The sequence below is a fragment of the Montipora capricornis genome, chromosome 13 (assembly GCF_036669925.1).
Source record: "Montipora capricornis isolate CH-2021 chromosome 13, ASM3666992v2, whole genome shotgun sequence".
NCBI classification, from domain to species: domain Eukaryota; kingdom Metazoa; phylum Cnidaria; class Anthozoa; order Scleractinia; family Acroporidae; genus Montipora; species Montipora capricornis.
In genome coordinates, this window is record NC_090895.1 from 2,410,009 (window position 1) to 2,428,367 (window position 18,359).

General features: G+C 39.0%; 2 protein-coding genes across 2 annotated transcripts; both read right to left on the minus strand.

Moving 5' to 3' along the window:
• Positions 1–4,919: 4,919 nt before the first annotated feature.
• On the minus strand, positions 4,920–5,727 carry LOC138029407 (uncharacterized). Its single transcript, XM_068877155.1, has one exon. The coding sequence runs from the start codon at positions 5,725–5,727 to the stop codon at positions 5,053–5,055; it is 675 nt and encodes a 224-aa protein (XP_068733256.1). The 3' UTR covers positions 4,920–5,052.
• Positions 5,728–14,464: 8,737 nt separating this feature from the next.
• LOC138028299 (thrombospondin-type laminin G domain and EAR repeat-containing protein-like) lies at positions 14,465–18,359 on the minus strand. The gene is made up of 2 exons (XM_068875785.1): positions 18,253–18,359; positions 14,465–15,595 (listed from the first exon to the last, which is right to left on the minus strand). The coding sequence occupies exons 1-2, from the start codon at positions 18,314–18,316 to the stop codon at positions 14,535–14,537; spliced, it is 1,125 nt and encodes a 374-aa protein (XP_068731886.1). The 5' UTR covers positions 18,317–18,359; the 3' UTR covers positions 14,465–14,534.

The window sequence follows — 18,359 nt, forward strand, 5'->3', positions numbered from 1 at the left end:
TTAGTGGATTCTTAAAGAAAATATACCCTTATGGAGCTCAATAATGGACAGTCAGTTGGATAAACTAGGCAGGAATCTCAAAAGCGACGAGTAATGGACTTCGACAACAATCTATCGCCCGTCGAGACGAAATCCAAGTGAGCTGTATTTACCTGAAGTACATGGTAATTTGACACGATTTGAGTTTCTTGTCCTTCACGCACGCAATGAAATAGGAAGAGGTTTTCGCCTCTAAGAGCAAATATGTTGTTTGTTTCAATAAATTTTTCGCTGGAAAAGGATTCTGTGGTATTTTCTGCCTTTGTGAATTATAATATCATGTTGTGTATTGAATTTTCGAGCTTAAGGTTGAAATGTGATATGGGAGAAGTTTTTTTAGTATTGCTCTATAAGCAGGAAGGGTTCACAGGCCTGTTGGAAGCGTGCTTGAGTTTCAACAAAATGAGCCCCAAAATCAGTGAAAACTCGTGACGCAGATGAATAATAAAGTAGCTGCTATTTCCAAAATGATGGAATTACCTGGTGATAAATAACGTCGTACGCGTCTTGGAGAGTAAATTTTGACTTTGCATAAACAAGAGTTGGGCGATTGTGATCTTTGTTTTGACTTCGCTCATTTCATTGTCAACCTTTATAACACTTGACAGAAAAAGAAACTTACAAAAACCCGGTATCTTGCCATCATTTGACACAGATGCTTCATTGTTTGGCCAGTAAACATGCCGCAGTAACTTAATCACGGCGCCCGCTGAATTCCGGCCATGTCACTTTCGATTTTGCAATTTACTTGAACGTAGCAAAAATCTCCCAAAATGTTTGTCGCTGATCGTAACTTTTTATATTCTATATTCACGGTTCAAAATTAATGTTGTTTTCATGTCATAAATATTTTATTCTCGATCGACCGTCCCGGAAACTTCGTTCTGCTCTTTCTAAAAACTGTGTATCAATAGTTATTTGCTTTTTCATCAATATTTGTTTTGCATAAAGCAAGCTAACAGAATCTGTACCTTGCTGAGTTCGCATTTGTTAGCGTTAGTAGTATTTTCGGTCAGATGTTTCTGTTTTTTATGAGGGGTTTATTGTTTTGGTCTCCCATCCCTAACACTAACCCCGCGAAACAGGGCTTGACTTCAGTGAAGTTTAGTATTACAAAGCTTTCAGATGCTCAGAGGGCACACTTGTGGTAAAAAGAAGTTGTGAGGGAACTTGAAAATTATCAACATGTCAGCCCAGAAGCCAATGTTTCTCGCTTCTCTTTTATTTGTTATTCTTCAGAGACTGGAATGCTGTATTTCAATACCACACAATTCAGTGCCTTCTGATTTTCTGTAGCACGTACCACAGGCAAACCAGTGTATGCTTCACAGAAGCATCTAGTTTTTTCTATACTTGATTATTTTTTCTTTCTCAGGAAATCCTAAGGTGCGGTCACACAGCTAGTTTAACGGTCTTCCAGACCACCTCCAGGAGCTCGGTCACTATAATGATTTTTAGTATAAATACACAGGAGTACGTACACAGGTGATTATACAAAATCGCGCGCTCTCATTGGCTCGCTGTCTCGGATTATCAGCCGATAATCACCTCGACGGACAAAATGGCTGCCAGTAGTCGTTTTGCCACTGTAAATGAAGATGATTTTCGCGTTGAAATGTTTTTTTTTCTCTTTTTTGAAATAATCACCTGTGTATTTATACTAAGACAATTATTCGCCTCAGGCTCAGTGATTATCGGTGAATATTCACCTCTACTTCGTCTCGGTGAATATTTAACAATTATTCGCCGAAGGCGAAGTGATTATTGGTGAATATTCACCGATAATCACTTCGCCTTCGGCGAATAATTGTTAAGGCCATGGTACACTAGGCAATTTTTCTTACAACTCGCATCGCAACAAACGTTGCGTTGCAAGTTGCGAGAAAAAATTCACGTGTAACACCCCATTTTGCAACTGCAATTGTTGCCTTTCGAGAAAAGTAGAACGACCTTCTACTTTTCGCAACGTTGTGAGACAAGTTGCTTGCGAGTGACATCCCCTCTGGATGTTGCAACGCAATTTTGTCAGAATGGGCCAATCAGAGCCCATCTTTCAGCGACTTAGCGCGTCCGCCATCTTTTTTGTTATTGTACGCGTTGCAAGTTGCGAAAGAAGTTGCCAACGTGTAACATACCCTCTGCAACTTGAAAGGTTTTTTATTCGCCATCGTTGCGTTGCGAGTTGCAAGAAAAATTGCCTCGTGTAACATGGCCTTTTAAATAATTCGTATTTTCCCCTGATACGCAATTATTTGTCAGGTAAAAGTACATTTTACATCAATTGCAGAGACTAACATTTCAGAAGAGACATGCTGTTGCTTCAATTTCACAGAATTTAAAATCTTGATCCTTTTCCTGAGGTGGAAAACTGTAGTAAGCCACATTAAGTTAGAAATTTCGTATCTGGGACGACAAGGATCCGTTTCTCTAAAGTCCTGAACCTTTTCGGACGTATTTTGGGTGGCATAAATCCCTTACTAACACCAGAAGGAAAACATCTTAAGTCCTGAATCTTTGCAATCCTTGTCTTTTTGCTGGTCTTGAACACATGTTTAAAGAGCAGCTTTTCAGGACAAGCGGATCTTACTCTCACGAATTAATTTAGATTTTCTTTCACTTGAAAAAGAAGTTGGTAGTTTTTGGTAAAAGTATTCTAATATTTTACAATCTTGTTATCCTTTGGTTTAATTATTTGTACCCTTTTTGTAATCAAAGGAGAGAAACAAAAGGAAGGTGTTTGTAGTTTACAGCAGTTATCAGTCACACACGCCCCTCAACTTTTTTGCTTTTTTTGAAACTTAATTTGGGTCGATGTCAATCAATTGTTTCCATAACATTAGTCCTGTTCACCTGGCAGAAGTCCAATTCATCAGGGAAACATTTGATTGAAGTCCACCCAAATTTAGTGTAGAAAAATGAAAATAAAAGTTGTTGAGGGGCGCATGTGACTGATAAGTTTCTCCAATAATCTTGATCAGTTTCTTTTTTTCTCTTCCTTTTGTTAATCAACTTAAGAGGACAGGAGCTTTACCAATTGACTCCCAGGGGTTCCCCATTGCAGATTAAAATTGTCTGGCGTTAGACAGAGTAAAATACTAAGTCTGGCCAGTTTAGGCCGGTTTGGACATCAAAGGGTTAATGAGGTGATTAACCCATTGACTCCCAGAGGTTTCCCATTGACGAGTAAAATTCGTCTGGCGTTAGACAGAGTAAAATACTAAGTCTGGCCAGTTTAGGCCGATTTGGACGTCAAAGGGGTAATGGTGTTTTAGTTTTCTTCGTTTTTTAGTTTTGTCTTCGACCACCACCTCCTTTTTAATCCTGGCATCTTGCTCCTCTGAAGTGTTTGGTCTTCTAGCACTGCACAGGGCACATTAATTGAGTACCCTGTAAATCAACTCAAATCAATGCAAATTAAATTAATCAAACATTGGTTTTTGAGGAGAGGGGAAAACCAGAGTACCTGAAGAAAAACCCCTTGCAGTAGGGTAGAGAACCTACAAACTCAACCCACACAACACCGAGTTTAGAAATTGAACCTGGGCCACAATGGTGGGAAGTGAGCGACCAACCACTGCACCAGCCCTACTCCACAAATTTGATTCAGGAAGCTCCTCAGATGATTCTGGTCTGAACTAATGATTCTTGAGGAATGAATATCACCTCATCACCCGACATGTTGTACATTACCCCTTATATATATGTTCCAATTTATTGATCAATTTCATTGTAATCTTCATCATAAAAAGCACTTTCAATTGTATCTTTAGTGTTTCAATTTTGGATAATTGCTGGTCCAAATTTATGACTGATTTATCTTTTTCTTTTATCCTTTTCCTCCTCCAGTCTGTAAAACAAAACGGGAAGACAACCACTTTAATTTACTATTTGTTAATTCCAGTTTATCAAATCAATATAGGTTGTGTTGATCAGCAGTAAAAAATGAAGTAAACTAGAGCCATCCTCAGGTTCTAAATGGATAGTTTTTACACATAAAAGAATATGAATTTATTGAAAGTGGTCAGAAACTTGTTTTAAAGCATAAAAATCATAAGTATACATACAAATGACAAAATATCAACAAAACACAATTAAGGGTTTGTGATATTCGAAGCAGATTTTTTAAGTGGAAGCATTCTACCAGAAGTTAGAAATAGATAAAGGGGAACATCTTCATGTTGAGGATAAGGCACGGAGTACCACACTAAGGAGTAACCAAATGGAGAATCCCTAAAACTTGTTAAGGAGTAAAAAAAAAAATATCATTTTTCAAAGTTGAACTTCCGAAAAAAGGTTGCCCAATTCGTGAAGCAAAAATTTCAGTCATTATAAAACCTGCCTCTCTCCTTTCATGTCTGATGTTTGACAAAGCACATTTACTTTTCTGGGAAGTGGCAAGCAGAATGATTATCTTTTTACAAAATGGCGGCTGTCCACTACAAGACCAGCACCAGTGGAAGTTTGAATTCATTCAAGGTATGTACAGTTAAAGGACATTAAACTATTTTTAGGGTACTCCATGGAGTGGCATTCCAAGTTTTCCCCTCAATCACATTTTCATTTACAGAATGATAAGAGTATTGTGAAAGAGAAGTTTCAGGGCATTAGTTATGCTGGATTTGCAAGAAGCAATGTTATTCAGACCAAGTGGGTGAAGTGGAAGGAGAGCACTTGGGGATCTAAGTAGACACTACCCTATAACTGTCTTCTAGAATCAAAAGTAAGTGTATTTCACATGTCCAATCACAAGTATTGTTTCGCCAATACTAAAAGAACCCTAGGCTAACACTTTCCTAATGCTAATCTTTGGCCTAAACTTTTATCTCAATATAGCTTTTAGTCCTCATGTTAGAACTACAAACGCATAAGGGTTGGTTACAAACTGGAAAAACAATGACCTGTGATTTGACCAGCAAAATAAACTTGTTTATTGGCACACTCATATCAGTGTAATTATAAGTGAGGGATAAAATACATTATTACAAGTAGGTAACACTATATAATTTGTAACTCCTATCTTGGCGATTTCCCAAACGTTTCTTGGAATACTTTTTCAATAGCAGGTTTCCCATTCTCAGGCAATCCTCTTGTGCTGATTCCAGTAAAATTTAAGGACAGTCTCGGAACAGTCTTAAAAATTGAAAACTTCTTCTTGCCATAGTCATATATTTTCCACCCACTGCTGACAATGTCAAACACGTAAACGGGTTTCCTGGCGTCCACAGCCATCTGCACAGCCCACCCAGTGCCGCCCTCAACTATATTCCCGTGGACGCTAATTTTTCCAATTGCAAACACTGCACTGGTATCCTTGACTTGGTGCCAGTTCCTTCGAAGTAAATTATTTACGTAGGGTTTCCCGGTCGGAAAACGTCGTTTCAAAGTTTTGTTTGCCATGTGTAAGAAGTCATCAGCCTGTTGTAATTGTTCATCGGACAGAACAACTCTACCACAAGCATTCCTGCCATGAGTCTTGAAGGAAAATGCCTTCACGCGAACCCCGTATTTGGCGCCTAATTTTTGCCAATAGGTATCACTTCCCATTGCAGCACCAGAAAATAGCATGTAATGCTTCGGGTTACCGAAGTAGCTTTCTTCTTTTTTTCTTATGGCTTCTTCAAGAGAAACGAAAACATCGTCATCAAGATCAAAATCATCATAACTCCAACACTGTTTTATGCCCGCCATGTTGTTAACGGCAGCAGTTAGGGTAGTACTTCGTGTAAGACTTAAGCCGATGACACCCCTAGTGCCATTCCACCAACGTATGCACAAATGATAGTTTTCCATGTCTTTTTCTCTCTCGATAGAGAGTGACAATTTTTTCTCTCCAAAATATTCTGTTTTAAACTTTATTTTTTCGATAGAAACTTTTAAGATGGCAGAAGAATTCAAGGGAAAGCACGTTGTAATCTTTCGAAGTTGCCTGTTTTTATCAAGTGAAGAACGCCAACAGGAAATGAACGACGAAATTGACTCGCTGCATAGGCAGCCCAAGTTCGCGTCACTAGAGAGCGTGTAATAATTGATTACTAGTGGAAGATGACCTTTGAGTAAAAGCGGTGTTGCCATCCCCACAGCGGCTTCTCGTAACCATGGAGCTCTTCGAGAAGCCGCTGTGGGGATGGGGTAAGTGTTGTACATGAAATGACTGTACCTCGTCGGGTGGAGTTGATTTAACCTCGGATCCAAGCTCCGTGTCGTGATACAGTATCACCAGCCGTTAACTTCATCAGCTATCGTGTAATCGGAAGCAGAAAATGCTCATTTCCAGCCAAGTGCGTGGGGATTTTTGACTATGAAACATTCACCGAGGCTCGCAAATGATGTGGCTTTAGCTTTGCGTGAAAAAATCGCGGCAGGGATGGATTTTCGAGTCGCAAACCGCCTCTGAGCTGACAACGGTCGGAATAAAACACGAATTCCCGAAACGGTAAAATAAGCTCCAAAAGGCACAAAAATACACCAGAGGTAAGTCATTTTTATTCATTTTATTGAATAAACGTTAAATTGAGCGTTTTTTAGGCTTCATAATCTTGGGTATTTTATTTCCCATACAAAGTCTTACAACGCGTTTAAATTCTCAACGGCTGCCTGTAACGCAACACCGCTTTTACTCAAAGGTCACCTTCCACTAGTAATCAATTATTACACGCTCTCTAGTGACGCGAACTTGGACTGCCCATGCTCACTGTCAAAAAACGGCAACTTTGAATTACACTTTACTTCACATCGGAATCCTACGAGTGAAATGCTGAGAGCAAATCCTAAAGGGTAGGTTTATTACAGCCACTTCCGAGGTTTATTTTGGTATCGGCCCCTTAGTCGTCCGCGCCACAAGCGCCTCGGTCGTGGCCATCTTACTACAATCGTGGTCAATTCGATTACCGTAGTCTAACTATTGGCTGTACTATTTTAGAAATACCAAGCTCTTGTGACGCCCTCCCTCCCATTTCCCCATATTCAATGTTGGAGGAAAAGTCACCACTTCTGTTGTGGAAAATCCAACATTGATAAGGGGGAGGGGGATTATCTCTAAAGTGAAGCTACCTTCCCAACATTTTTGTCCAGGATTGTAGTTTACCTAAATAGTAGAAATGCTGCCAAGGGGAAGGGAGATGTTCAAGTATGCTTGCAGTAATGTAAAGTGCCTATGAAGTAAAATCTTTTGCTTATTTTATAGACGGAACATGTCTCATTACGACAATAAATGACAAATTTCAATCCTGCATTAAATAGACACAGCAGCAAAATTAGAGAATATCATTTTGTGCCTTGCTTGACGTAGATTACTGCTGCCAAGTTTAAAAAACACCCATGCAATATTTTCGGAGATATTCTCAATTTTGTGATTTATTACAGTCATGTGTATAGTTTGTGACATCATCAATTTTTGAACAAAACTTGAATTTCTCTGGAACAGAGAAACCACCATTCTTCATCATTCTGAAAGGTTTCTAAAGGAAACAAAAGATATTTTTTACTTCATAGGCACTTTAACGATGTTTCGTGTGTGGAATAGGCCATTTTCAAGTTGCTGTTTGCCTCTGGTTCAAAATGAGTCTTGCTGCGAAACCATTTAAGTGATAATAAGTTTTATTTCCATGAAAATACATCTCTCATTTGCATTTGAATGGTTGTGCACAAGGACTCGCTTTGAAACCAAGACAAACAGCAACTCTGAAATGGGCTATTGAAGGGAGATTTACTAGTTCACCTAAATGGTAGAAATGCTGCCGAGGGAAGGGAGATATTCAATTGTGCTTGGGGTAATTTAGGACTGTTTGTGCGTGGAATTGAATGGAGATTTTAATAGGTCTTCAACGGGCATTACTTACCATTGTTGAAAAAGTGTTGACGGGCCAGCGCGACTCCTGCCATTCGCAAGCTATTCTAAAATCTATGCCTTTTAAAGTTAACTCTGACTAAGGTATCTCTTAACGACTTTCCTTTGTGATATGATAGTATGGGTGGCTCCTTAAATACTTCTCTAAGGTGCGGTTGGTTTTGAATAAGGTGCCATTTCCCCATAAATATGTTCTTAAGGTAAGGTAAAGCCGGGTGGTATTGTGTAACAAAAAACAATATTTTCTTTTGTGTGCTGTTGTCTTTGTTTTCAAGTGACCTCTCTCTGTCCTTGAAGTTAACTTCAGATAGGAATTTTTCTGAAAATTTATTTGGGTATTTATTGTTGAAAGGGTGGCTACACGCTTACACATGTGTTGTATGTTGGACAAAATGTTTGATCGAAATCAAAGCATTCTTCCCACAAAAAATGCTGAACAAACGTCATCAAACATGCATGCTACACGTTCTGACACAAGCCTGCTCCAGACGCCAAGATTCCCAATTAAAGAATATTAAATTGTTTCAGTACCCAGTGATAGAAAGCCTCAGCAACGTCGACTGAAAAGGCACGCCCAAGGATTTATTGGTAAATAATTTTTTTTAAAAAAATCGTTCTCCACGTGCGCACGTGCACACGTGCGGCAGACTTTTCACATCATGTCTCGTCTTGCGCAAAACAACAAGTTATTTGAAATTGCTAAATGTAACCATTTGGCGACAACGTCAACATTTTCTTGAACAGCGTTGCTACCAACATTGTAAAGTGCGACCAAGATGGACTGCCACGAAGGCGCAGATGTTTAATTTCAAAGTGACGTCAGTTTTCTTCGCCACTACCATCATCGTGCTAAAGCGCCCAAATAGTGAGCGTAAGTAAAGAGAACTTTGTTGCCCGTGTAGATTATGACCAGCAAAGGCGAGTCTAGTTTCCGCGGAATTGAACGTTTATGTTTAAAACAACGAGTGTAAAACTCTTGGTTTGACCTCCTGAAATTTTATAATATCTCTGAAAGTTGTGCGAAACGACTGCTAAGTTCGTGTCGCGTCTACTTACTGTGTTCATATCGCGTCAAGGTGATTTTGCTAGTATGCGTATTCTTTTCTTTCTATGTGGTCATAGAAGGACAAAAGAAATACCAGGCTAAGGAACACATCAGAAAATCTCTTTCATTCTAGAATACCCGGCCACTATTGTCACATGTCGTGTTCATAAAAGGACGCATCTTTGAGAAGACGAAAGTGACCGTGTATTGATGGTTTGCAACCAATCTCTAGAGAGACAGATAACAATGCTGCAATGTGCAATTGCTGGTGGAAGAAAAAAAGGAGCTAATAAGAGATCTTTTGTTTTTCGTCCACCGACATTGCGGTGATGACGTCACTTGAAAACCAGGTTAATGTGTACGTATTACGAAAGCCTGGTTCACAATGTGACATAAGCATAAACATAAGCATAAGCATCAGCTGTGTAAACCGGGAGTAACATAAGCATAAGAAAAAGGAATCGTTTCCAATTTTTTTTGCTTATGCTTATGCTTCTATGTCACATTAATAATTGTGCAAAGCGGTGCAACATTAACATAAGCACAAGTCACAAGACCGTCCGCCATTTTGGAACGTGGCTCGTCCCATTTCTCCTGTAATTTTTTTTTCTGGAGCTAACTGCGCTTGCGCATGTCACTTCTTTTATGCTTATGCAACAAGTATGAACTTAGTTATGCTTATGCTTATGTCGCAGTGTAAACCAGGCTTAATTTATATGAGACATCAGCTTTCTGATTTCTGTCTGACTTAACAGAAAAGGCTGTCGATAACACTGAGGAATGAAAACACTTTACTGTCTCTTGGAAGGTAGGCCACAAACACAGTGAATTTGAAGAAGTTAGATTTTTTTTTCTGGTACTGACGTCGATCTCTGTTCTGACCAAAAACAAGAAAGGAAATAGTCTGCTACACAGCCGTTTTCAGTGTCGTCACGCAACGCTCCTCCCCGCTAATGAGGAGTTAGTGGGGAGGAGCGTTGCGTGACGACACTAAAAACGGCTGTGTAGCAGACTAGGAAGTAAGTGAAGTGAAAGGAAAGTAAAAAGTATACAAAGCGGGGTTTTACGTCACTAGCTAAAAAGCTGAATATTATACTAATTGGAAGTGTATAATTATAATTATTTTATATTAAATTACTTAAACGGTATCAATAACCTCGGTTCGTGTTATGAATTATCGACAAATTTTAAAAATTGACCTGCTTTTGGGAAGTTAAACTCGTTGCAGGTAGCCCAGCCTCATTGTGAGAAAATAAAAGCATATTCGAAATATGGAAAGATACTGATTGATATTGTCACAAATAGTAGAAACAAAGCAACCAAAGACACCACTGAAATCGCGTGAAATCAGAGAAATAGCGAGGCGATTCGGAGCTACCTTAAATTTTCGAAAATCTCGAAACACGAGAAAACGTTTCCAAAAGACTCGAAGCGCTTTTCAGTTAAAATTTCGGTAATTTCATCTGGCGAATGGGACAGCATTTTCCGGTTGGCCGCTCGCTGGAGTTGTTCCAGAATTCCGGAACCTTTAGGACCACTTCACGAGATATACTTTAAGTCTCGAAATTTGTTTCCGGGATATTTCTATACCAACTGATTCCTTACCCGGTTTTTTCAAAGTATTTGGTCGAATGGAAAGCCCTCTACGACTCAGTTCGTGGAGAAGTCTAGAACACCAACAGCGCCTTGACGTCACGTAAGAATTATCCCCAAGAAAGCGTTACTTGGCAGGTACAAAACACAGGTCACAGGTCCAGGTCGCAAGTCATTATTTTGCAAAGACAACGTATCCTAAGCAACCATTAAAGCTAACCTTAGGACTAATTAGTCCTAAACAAAAGTTTTTGGGGCAAATGTTAACATTTGTAAACGGTTCGCGTTGTTTCTGCATTGGTAAAACAATGACCTGTGACCCGAGACCTGTGACCTGTGTTTTGTACCTGCCCAGCTTTACCGCCGTCATTTTTATTTGCTCGAAGGGCGACACAATCAATCTCTCACTAGAACCAGGCACTTTATGGTCTCTGCAGTGGAAAATTATGCAAGTCACTCTGACAGTCAAGTAAAACAAAACGCTCGAACGGAAGATATACATACATAAAGAGGACTATGGAGGAAAAAAACTCTGCAGTTGTCGACGGAGGAAGTATTGCATGAAATCAAGGTTACTACACATTCACAGGTAAAAGAAAAACAACAACAAAAGATACTTTATAACTCGTTTTATTTACTTGTTTAATTCTCACTAGAAACAAAGAAGGACTCATAGCAGTTAACAAAAACGCCATACCTAATTTTTAATAACACTTTTGTCGTGTTTTCGTAATAAGTATGTTTAAGGACGGTGCCTACTAATTCAAAGATATTTTTGCCCACGTTTATGATTATATAGGAAATGTAGATCTTAAGAAGTGTTATTGAAATCCAAAAAGAAAATTGGGGGTTACCACGCATTTTTCAAAGATAATTCATGAAATAACTTCTCAAACTGAAGCTTAATTATCTCCATAAAATGCATGGTTACCCCCCCCCCCCAATTTTCTTTTTGGATACCAAGAGTACTTACTAAGATTTACTTTCTCCGGATAGTTTTAAACCGCGCAAAAATATCCCTGTATTAGTGAGCATCACCGATAGGAAACCCGGGTATCTCAAGATTCGCAGAACGTATGCACAATAACAATGGTAGGCACCGTCCTTAATTAAAATGGTCAGTATACAATTTTCGATATCATACAATATTATTAATAAGTGGTGCACAACTGAGGATCCTATGCAACAACAGGTTTCAAAATGAACAGACGCACTTCACCTTCTTGGGTCGTTATTGACTTACCCAATTTTCCTCACACAATGCAGTCCCCTCCCCCCTTATCAATTTTTGTTAGCAGCACAAAAAAATGCTGAAAACTTGAACAGTTAACCTTGAAAAGGGGAGAGGTAGGGGGAGGGGTGGTTTTTTAACGGGAGTATCTCACTAATTTTGCAACCTGTTGTAGTTCCCCATACATAATTATTATTGACTATTTTGCAATGTTACTACTTTTACGCGTGCTATCTTATGATTACGACGAGCAATTAGTACATATCTACATGTTAGTTTTGAAACGCCTACTTTTCCTGTTTTGTTTTTCTCACGAATTTTCTAGTGATTATAAATAGTATCTTAAAGGGTAAATGTGCTTCGATATTACAATTTCCTTAGGAATTTGCGGTTTCATGCTTATCGATAGCTTTTACATGTTCCGCGAGGGAGTTAAGAAAACTGTAGAGTGCACGTTTTTAGTCAACTCCTTAGTTTTATTCACTTACGCATTATTATAAAATTGCGCACTCTTAAGGTATAGGTAAGCGCTTTCCGAGCCAATGACCCAAAAAGCCGGTGCTTATACCCGGTTTCCGTAGCATTAAGTGACTAGGAGTGTTTTTAACTCCCCCCTGGACGGGATGCTAGTCCATCGCAGGGTTACCCCCAGCATTACGCCGGTACCCATTTATACATCTGGGTGAAGAGAGGCACTGGGGGAGTAAAGTGTCTTGCCCAAGAACACAACACAATGTCCCCGGCCAGGGCCCGAACCCGGAGCACTCTTAAGGTATATTCAGCTATTATTGTTGAGCGATCGTAGAATCTACTAGTTGCTATAATCTATCAATGGATATCCTATCAAGCTATCTTTTGGCGTGAGTCGTCGACCGAATTCGAACCCATCACCATTACTACCACCGCTACTACTGTTCTGCTACTTTCACTACTGATCGCTACAAATCTACTTGTACTACTACTGCTGTTACATCGTAAAATTATCGTCGATTCTACAAATTGTCGTTACTTTGTAACTCAAGGTAACTGAGATTTTGAACTTTGATTAAATCTGGTGTACATATCTCCTAGCAGTGGAGTTCGATTTGTCTATTACCTCACACCAAGTGAGCTACCCCTGTAATTATTGAAGATCACCGGAGTATTTTGCAAACTCTAGAATCTGAGCAATTACACACTTTATCGAAACGTGTTCTTAGCCATGAGCTTATGCCGGAGGCCTCGTTTATGACTGGCTGATGTGTCTGAATTGAAATCTTGAAATCGCAGGTTGAAGTCCCGCCCAGAATATTAGCTGGGGTACTCCCTTGTTGAACGGCACGCCTGTGTTTGTCACACACACAACAGAGATCAACAGATTGGTTTGCTCCCAACTGGAACTGTTCGGATCGACTGTAGATTCTTTGGTCATATTTAAAATTTTACAGTTGTTCATGCAGTACTTAAATTGTGATCAGGAACCCATGATCGTGGGCGTCCGGTTGTAATTTCGATAGATTGACTGAAAATTCAACTTAAAACAATAAGCGAGATTTTGCGGTTCTGGGGAACAAAAAGAAGGATTTGTATGAGTTTCGTGATGCCTTTTGTCTAAAACTGAATTTTAATATATCGAAATTGGGCTACTGGATTTGAAAGAAATGGCTATATAAGAACTATCAAACTAACATTCTGTCAAAAGATAAAACATGTGTGCTGTATTTTTCTGTGTAAAGCATCTAACACATTCTTTTGACATAAATCAGAACGCCATTGCGTTCATTTTGATCAATTGCAAATGCATTTTGTATGCAGTTCCTCTTTTGGAAGAGCAAAGAGAAGTTATGGAAAAGTTACGAAATGGAACTGATCATTCTTCTCAAATTGTGTTACTCTAGTAGTCGTGATCTCTTCGCTCTTTTACGCACATTTACATAAACAACACTACCCAGACATACCCAAGGACATAACCTTGGATTTTACTCGTTAACATCATTAATCGTAATATTAAAACCTATCATGAGAGTTGATACGTAGTGTGTGATTCTTCATGCTTGTTTAAATTACTCCACCCGATGACGGGTTCAATTAAAGTGAACCATGCATGTGAACGGTGATTAATTGTTACTTCCCACCCTCACGTCAAAGCGATTGTTCATAAATAGAAATCAAGTTTAAGAATATTTCCATCTCAGCCATTGCGATAGGTCAAAATAACCAAAAAAACCCGATAAAATTATCATTATTGCACGTAAAAAGATCTCCACTTAAAAAAAGCCTTGACTTTCTTCACACACAAACGAGCAAAGTTAATATTTCAGGGGGGACCAACCAAACCTACCCTGAACGCAGACTGACCACTTGAAAGAACTTATAAGTTGGTTATGATACCATTTCTCAGAAAAAATTGTTCAACGAAGAAAAAACTACAAAGGTAACAACTTAAAATAAGCCAATTTACCTGATCTAGATTAAGAAATCCTTCAAATGAAATTATTTGTGAGAGTCCGCGTTTGGAATTAAAAGCCAAGTGTTGAGGCCACAAAAAGCAGCTTCAAATAGACCAATTTCGATATATTAAAATTCAGTCCGAAACAAAAGGCATCATCTCGAGGCTCTGGGGAATAAATTTAAGGATTTGTATGAGTTTATTCCCCAGAGCCTCGAGACGATGCCTTTTGTTTTGGACTGAATTTTAATATATCGAAATTGGTCTATTATCAGTTCATATGAAGTTTAGTCGTCCTATTTGATAAATCTTTGACAAGTTCCACTCCAAGGCCATTTTACATTTAGTTATCTTAGAACCACTTTAGACCTGACTTAAACACGGCGCTGGAACCGTTTTCGTTTGCTACTGCTAGGTAAGTGTGACCTTTATACTCGAATGACCTGACACGTCTTGGTCTGTCGTGGTGTGGAAGCTCTTGATACCTCGACATAAACTCAGATTCCGAGTGCACATACAAAACTAACACGTCATGATAATATTCGGCCGCGCACAGGAACGTTTGACCACACATCGTAAACGTATGTAAGGTCGAAACGGAACGTCGTTTTGAAAGAGTTTGATTCACATTAACAAACTTTGCACCGTCCCACTTGTAAATCACAATCCCATCAAACTTTATCGCAAATGCAAGGAATACGGTATCGTCGATTGTGAAGGACTTGAGATCCCAGACTCTGTGGCCAAAGATCTGAGGGAATTTCGGGTCAATAAATTTCTTCCCCGACCATTTCATCACGTCTGAAGAATGGGAAGGATCCGAATTGTAAAAGTTTGCAAAAACAATAAATGTTTCGTTGTCTATGGTTAACACTGTACTTGCCCACGCGTCGTGTGTTCTTATTTCCTGTAACTCCTCAAACTTATTGTCCTTCCACTTGTAGATGGGGGAGTTTATACGGTAAGAACTTCCATTGTAAGAATTCGTGACTGCAAGGAACAGTTCCGAATGTATCTTAAAGAAGTTAAAACTGGTTGCTCCGGATGTTGAAATGTTCTGCCAAAGCTCGAAACTGTGTCCTTTCCACTGGAAAACGGAAGAATTTAGATTGTAAATACTTCCATCCCAATGATTGGCGATAGCAATGTAATGTTTATCAGCGATCATAAAGTATTCGATATCGAGTGCTCCAGTGGTGTTTATGGTCTGGTGAAGCGTAAAATTTCCAGCCGACTCGTTTAGTTTGTAGATGTAAGAATCCACCTTGTAATTATATTTACCGGGGGTACCCTCACGATACTGAGCGAAGGCCATAAACAAACTTCCATCAATAGTGAACACTTCAACATCCTCGGCTGACTGTGTTGGCAGGTCTTGGTATTTTGTGAAGTAATTCAATTTGCCAGTACAATCTTCAATTGATAAATAAAAGAAATGTCTCATTATTTTAAACCTCCGCACAATATTAAATAAACAGGATGATATTCCCCATCTTCAATTTGCGCGAAGAAACTTTTTTGTTTTCAAAAAAAAAAGGTTACTTTTCACTATAGGTACGATTTCAGGAAGATACTCAGGCTTTATCCACGTGTTACCTATTAATCTGTTAATGGCATCAGTGCAGGTCTTGATAATTTTTGTAAGTGAATCAATTTGCTGGTGCAACCTTGATGAATAAAAGAATATGGCTGTGTCGCTAGGGCGTTACCCATACAATATTAAAAAGCCAGGATAACATGAAAAAGTTTCAGTTTTTCCCAAGTCAAGTTTGCTCTTAGAAATAAACTTTTTTAAAAAGTTTTCATTTTTAGCTTTAGCACGATTTCGAAAGTGTTTCATTCGTTTCGGGAAGAGCTCCAGATGTGATTTTTTTCGTTTCATTTACTGACCAGTAAATGGCGTCAGTGTCACGTACGATGAACATTGTTGGCTTGCTTTAAAATGTATGAGTTTTTCGCGTTAAAGCAGTCCTGACCTGAAAGATTAGGATTTGCCGTTGACATATATTTTGCGTTAAATTGCTACCATGGCCAAAAAATCAATTTTATTTTTTCTTTGGAGTTATGTTAACTTACCACTAATTGACCCAAGTTTAGAGCCTTGATTTCAAAAGACACCTGTTAATTTTAACTGGAATTTTCTTACTTAATGGTCCACCATTACTAACTTTAAAATCTCGAGAGAGCTGGATCGAGCAGAAAATGACGTCAAATTCTCACTGGCTCAAATAGTGCCCCTGAGACCAAAAACCAATTCTTAATTTTTCTTAGGATTTCAAAAATATGTTAACTAAACACTGACCAACCAAAGTTTTAAGCCTTGATTTTAAAAAGACACCTGTTTTTTAAACTATAATTTTCTTACTCTAATGGTCCGCCATTACTAACTTAAGTTCTGGAGAGAGCTGGATCGAGGAGAAAATGACGTCAAAGGCTCACTAGTTTAAGAATGCAATTCGTGTGTACGCCGCAGAATTAATATGCAGCATGGGAGTTTTGGGCTTTCAGACTTTAAAACTCGCGGTTTGCATAAACAAGAAGCTGCATTTAAGCTAGTGAGTAAATGACGTCACTTTTCCCTAGATCCAACCCTCAGAGGTCCAATCAGTCAGTTTTGAACGTGTGTAATGGCGGACCTTTCACTCAAAGTAAACAGCCTTTGGATAAAAATTCAAAGCTCAAATTTTTCCCAGTCAGGTGTTAAGCAAACACACTTTAAAAATTTGAAAAAAAGGGAAGTGATTTTTTGAACATAGTAGCACTTTAACTCCTTGTGATTTCGCTCCAAACAGGCCGAACAAGTTGCATTAAGTTCCCCGAATTGTCATTTTCCTAATGGTTGATTCCTAGTGATTCCTGAGTAGTTCAAGTCCTTTTACGGTGGGCGCTAACAGCTAGTTTTGCACTTTATATCGAAATTACGATTTTGTCCGTTTGCCCACAGAGAGGACTGCAACTACCAGGGACTCAGTGGGAACTTACCATTAGCAAAATGCGCCGTTGGCAGTTGATTGTCCAGCGGCCGAGCGCATGAGAGGCATAGGTCTATTTAACAAATAGAATCTATGTTGCCGTGCGTCTGTTCAGGAATAGATCACAGACGACGTCAAAACGTGTCAAGAACAAAAAAGTGCAGCCGGGTGTGTCACTGATGTTCTTACCACATTTTGACGCCATCTGTGATCCATCACTAAACATAAGCACGGCGAAAAATATAATTTTTACCACAATTGCTTGTAATCTCGCAATCTGATTGGCTAATTGGCCGTTGTCGATAAGAGTCTAGACAACACTGCTCGCGTCATGCTCGTGTCAATTTGTCACGCAATGTAATAGCCAATCAGGAACCCTCATTTTGGGAAATAAACCAATCGTATTGCGAGAAAGTTATAGACAACGCTTGCTCTTTCTTTGTGTCATGAGTTTGGTTTCCCTCAGAAATAAACACTTTCTTTGGCATTGAATATTGTGGTAAAAAACAAATCGAAAGTGGTTCGGCGTTGGCTGCGCCTCTTGAGTCCACAACATTTTGACCACCGTGATGACGAATATCATTGTTGATAAGAGTACAGACAACGCTAAACCACTTTCGATTTGTTAAATATTTGTTTTATAAAATAAAGAATTAAAGTTTTGATGATGACGTCAGCTTTGCGTTTGTCCTCTAATAGATCATAAGGTGAGAAACCAATGCGTGCATTATTGAGCTTATATTATAAATCTTGATTGACCTAAGAAACTGGTTTGCATTCCTTTTTTGAAGAACATTTATTCTTGCATTAAAAAGCAAGTTGTGACCTCATCTCATGGATACACCCATACCTCACACTAGCTTGTGGGAGGGGTTAACAAAGCTTAAATCAGACGCGGCGACAAGAGTGGTCTACGACAAGCCCGTGTTGTATCGGTCTCTGGAAAACTTGTCACAGTACACTATGCTTTAATTTAAATGCTTTGAATTGTCCTACTACAGTCCATCCCTTTTGTTTCTGACAAAAAATAATGGCTCAGCTCTAAACGAACTAGTGATATTTCCAATACGAATAAAAGGAACACTACTGCTATTGTACCTGAACATGAAAGTCCATCACCAGTAAAGCCTGTCTTGCATGTGCAGTTGAAGGTTCCAGCCATATTTGCACAAGTTGCATTTTCATTGCAATCATGGATACCGGTG

What these genes read in the sequence shown, in the direction of transcription:
- LOC138029407 (XM_068877155.1), bottom strand. Translation starts at nt 5,727, where the DNA reads ATGGCGGGCATAAAACAGTGTTGGAGTTATGATGATTTTGATCTTGAT.
- LOC138028299 (XM_068875785.1), bottom strand. Translation starts at nt 18,316, where the DNA reads ATGGCTGGAACCTTCAACTGCACATGCAAGACAGGCTTTACTGGTGAT. An exon ending in TGATGGACTTTCATGTTCAG is followed by an intron (nt 15,596 to 18,252) that starts GTACAATAGCAG and finishes TATCAATTGAAG; the next exon opens with ATTGTACTGGCAAATTGAAT.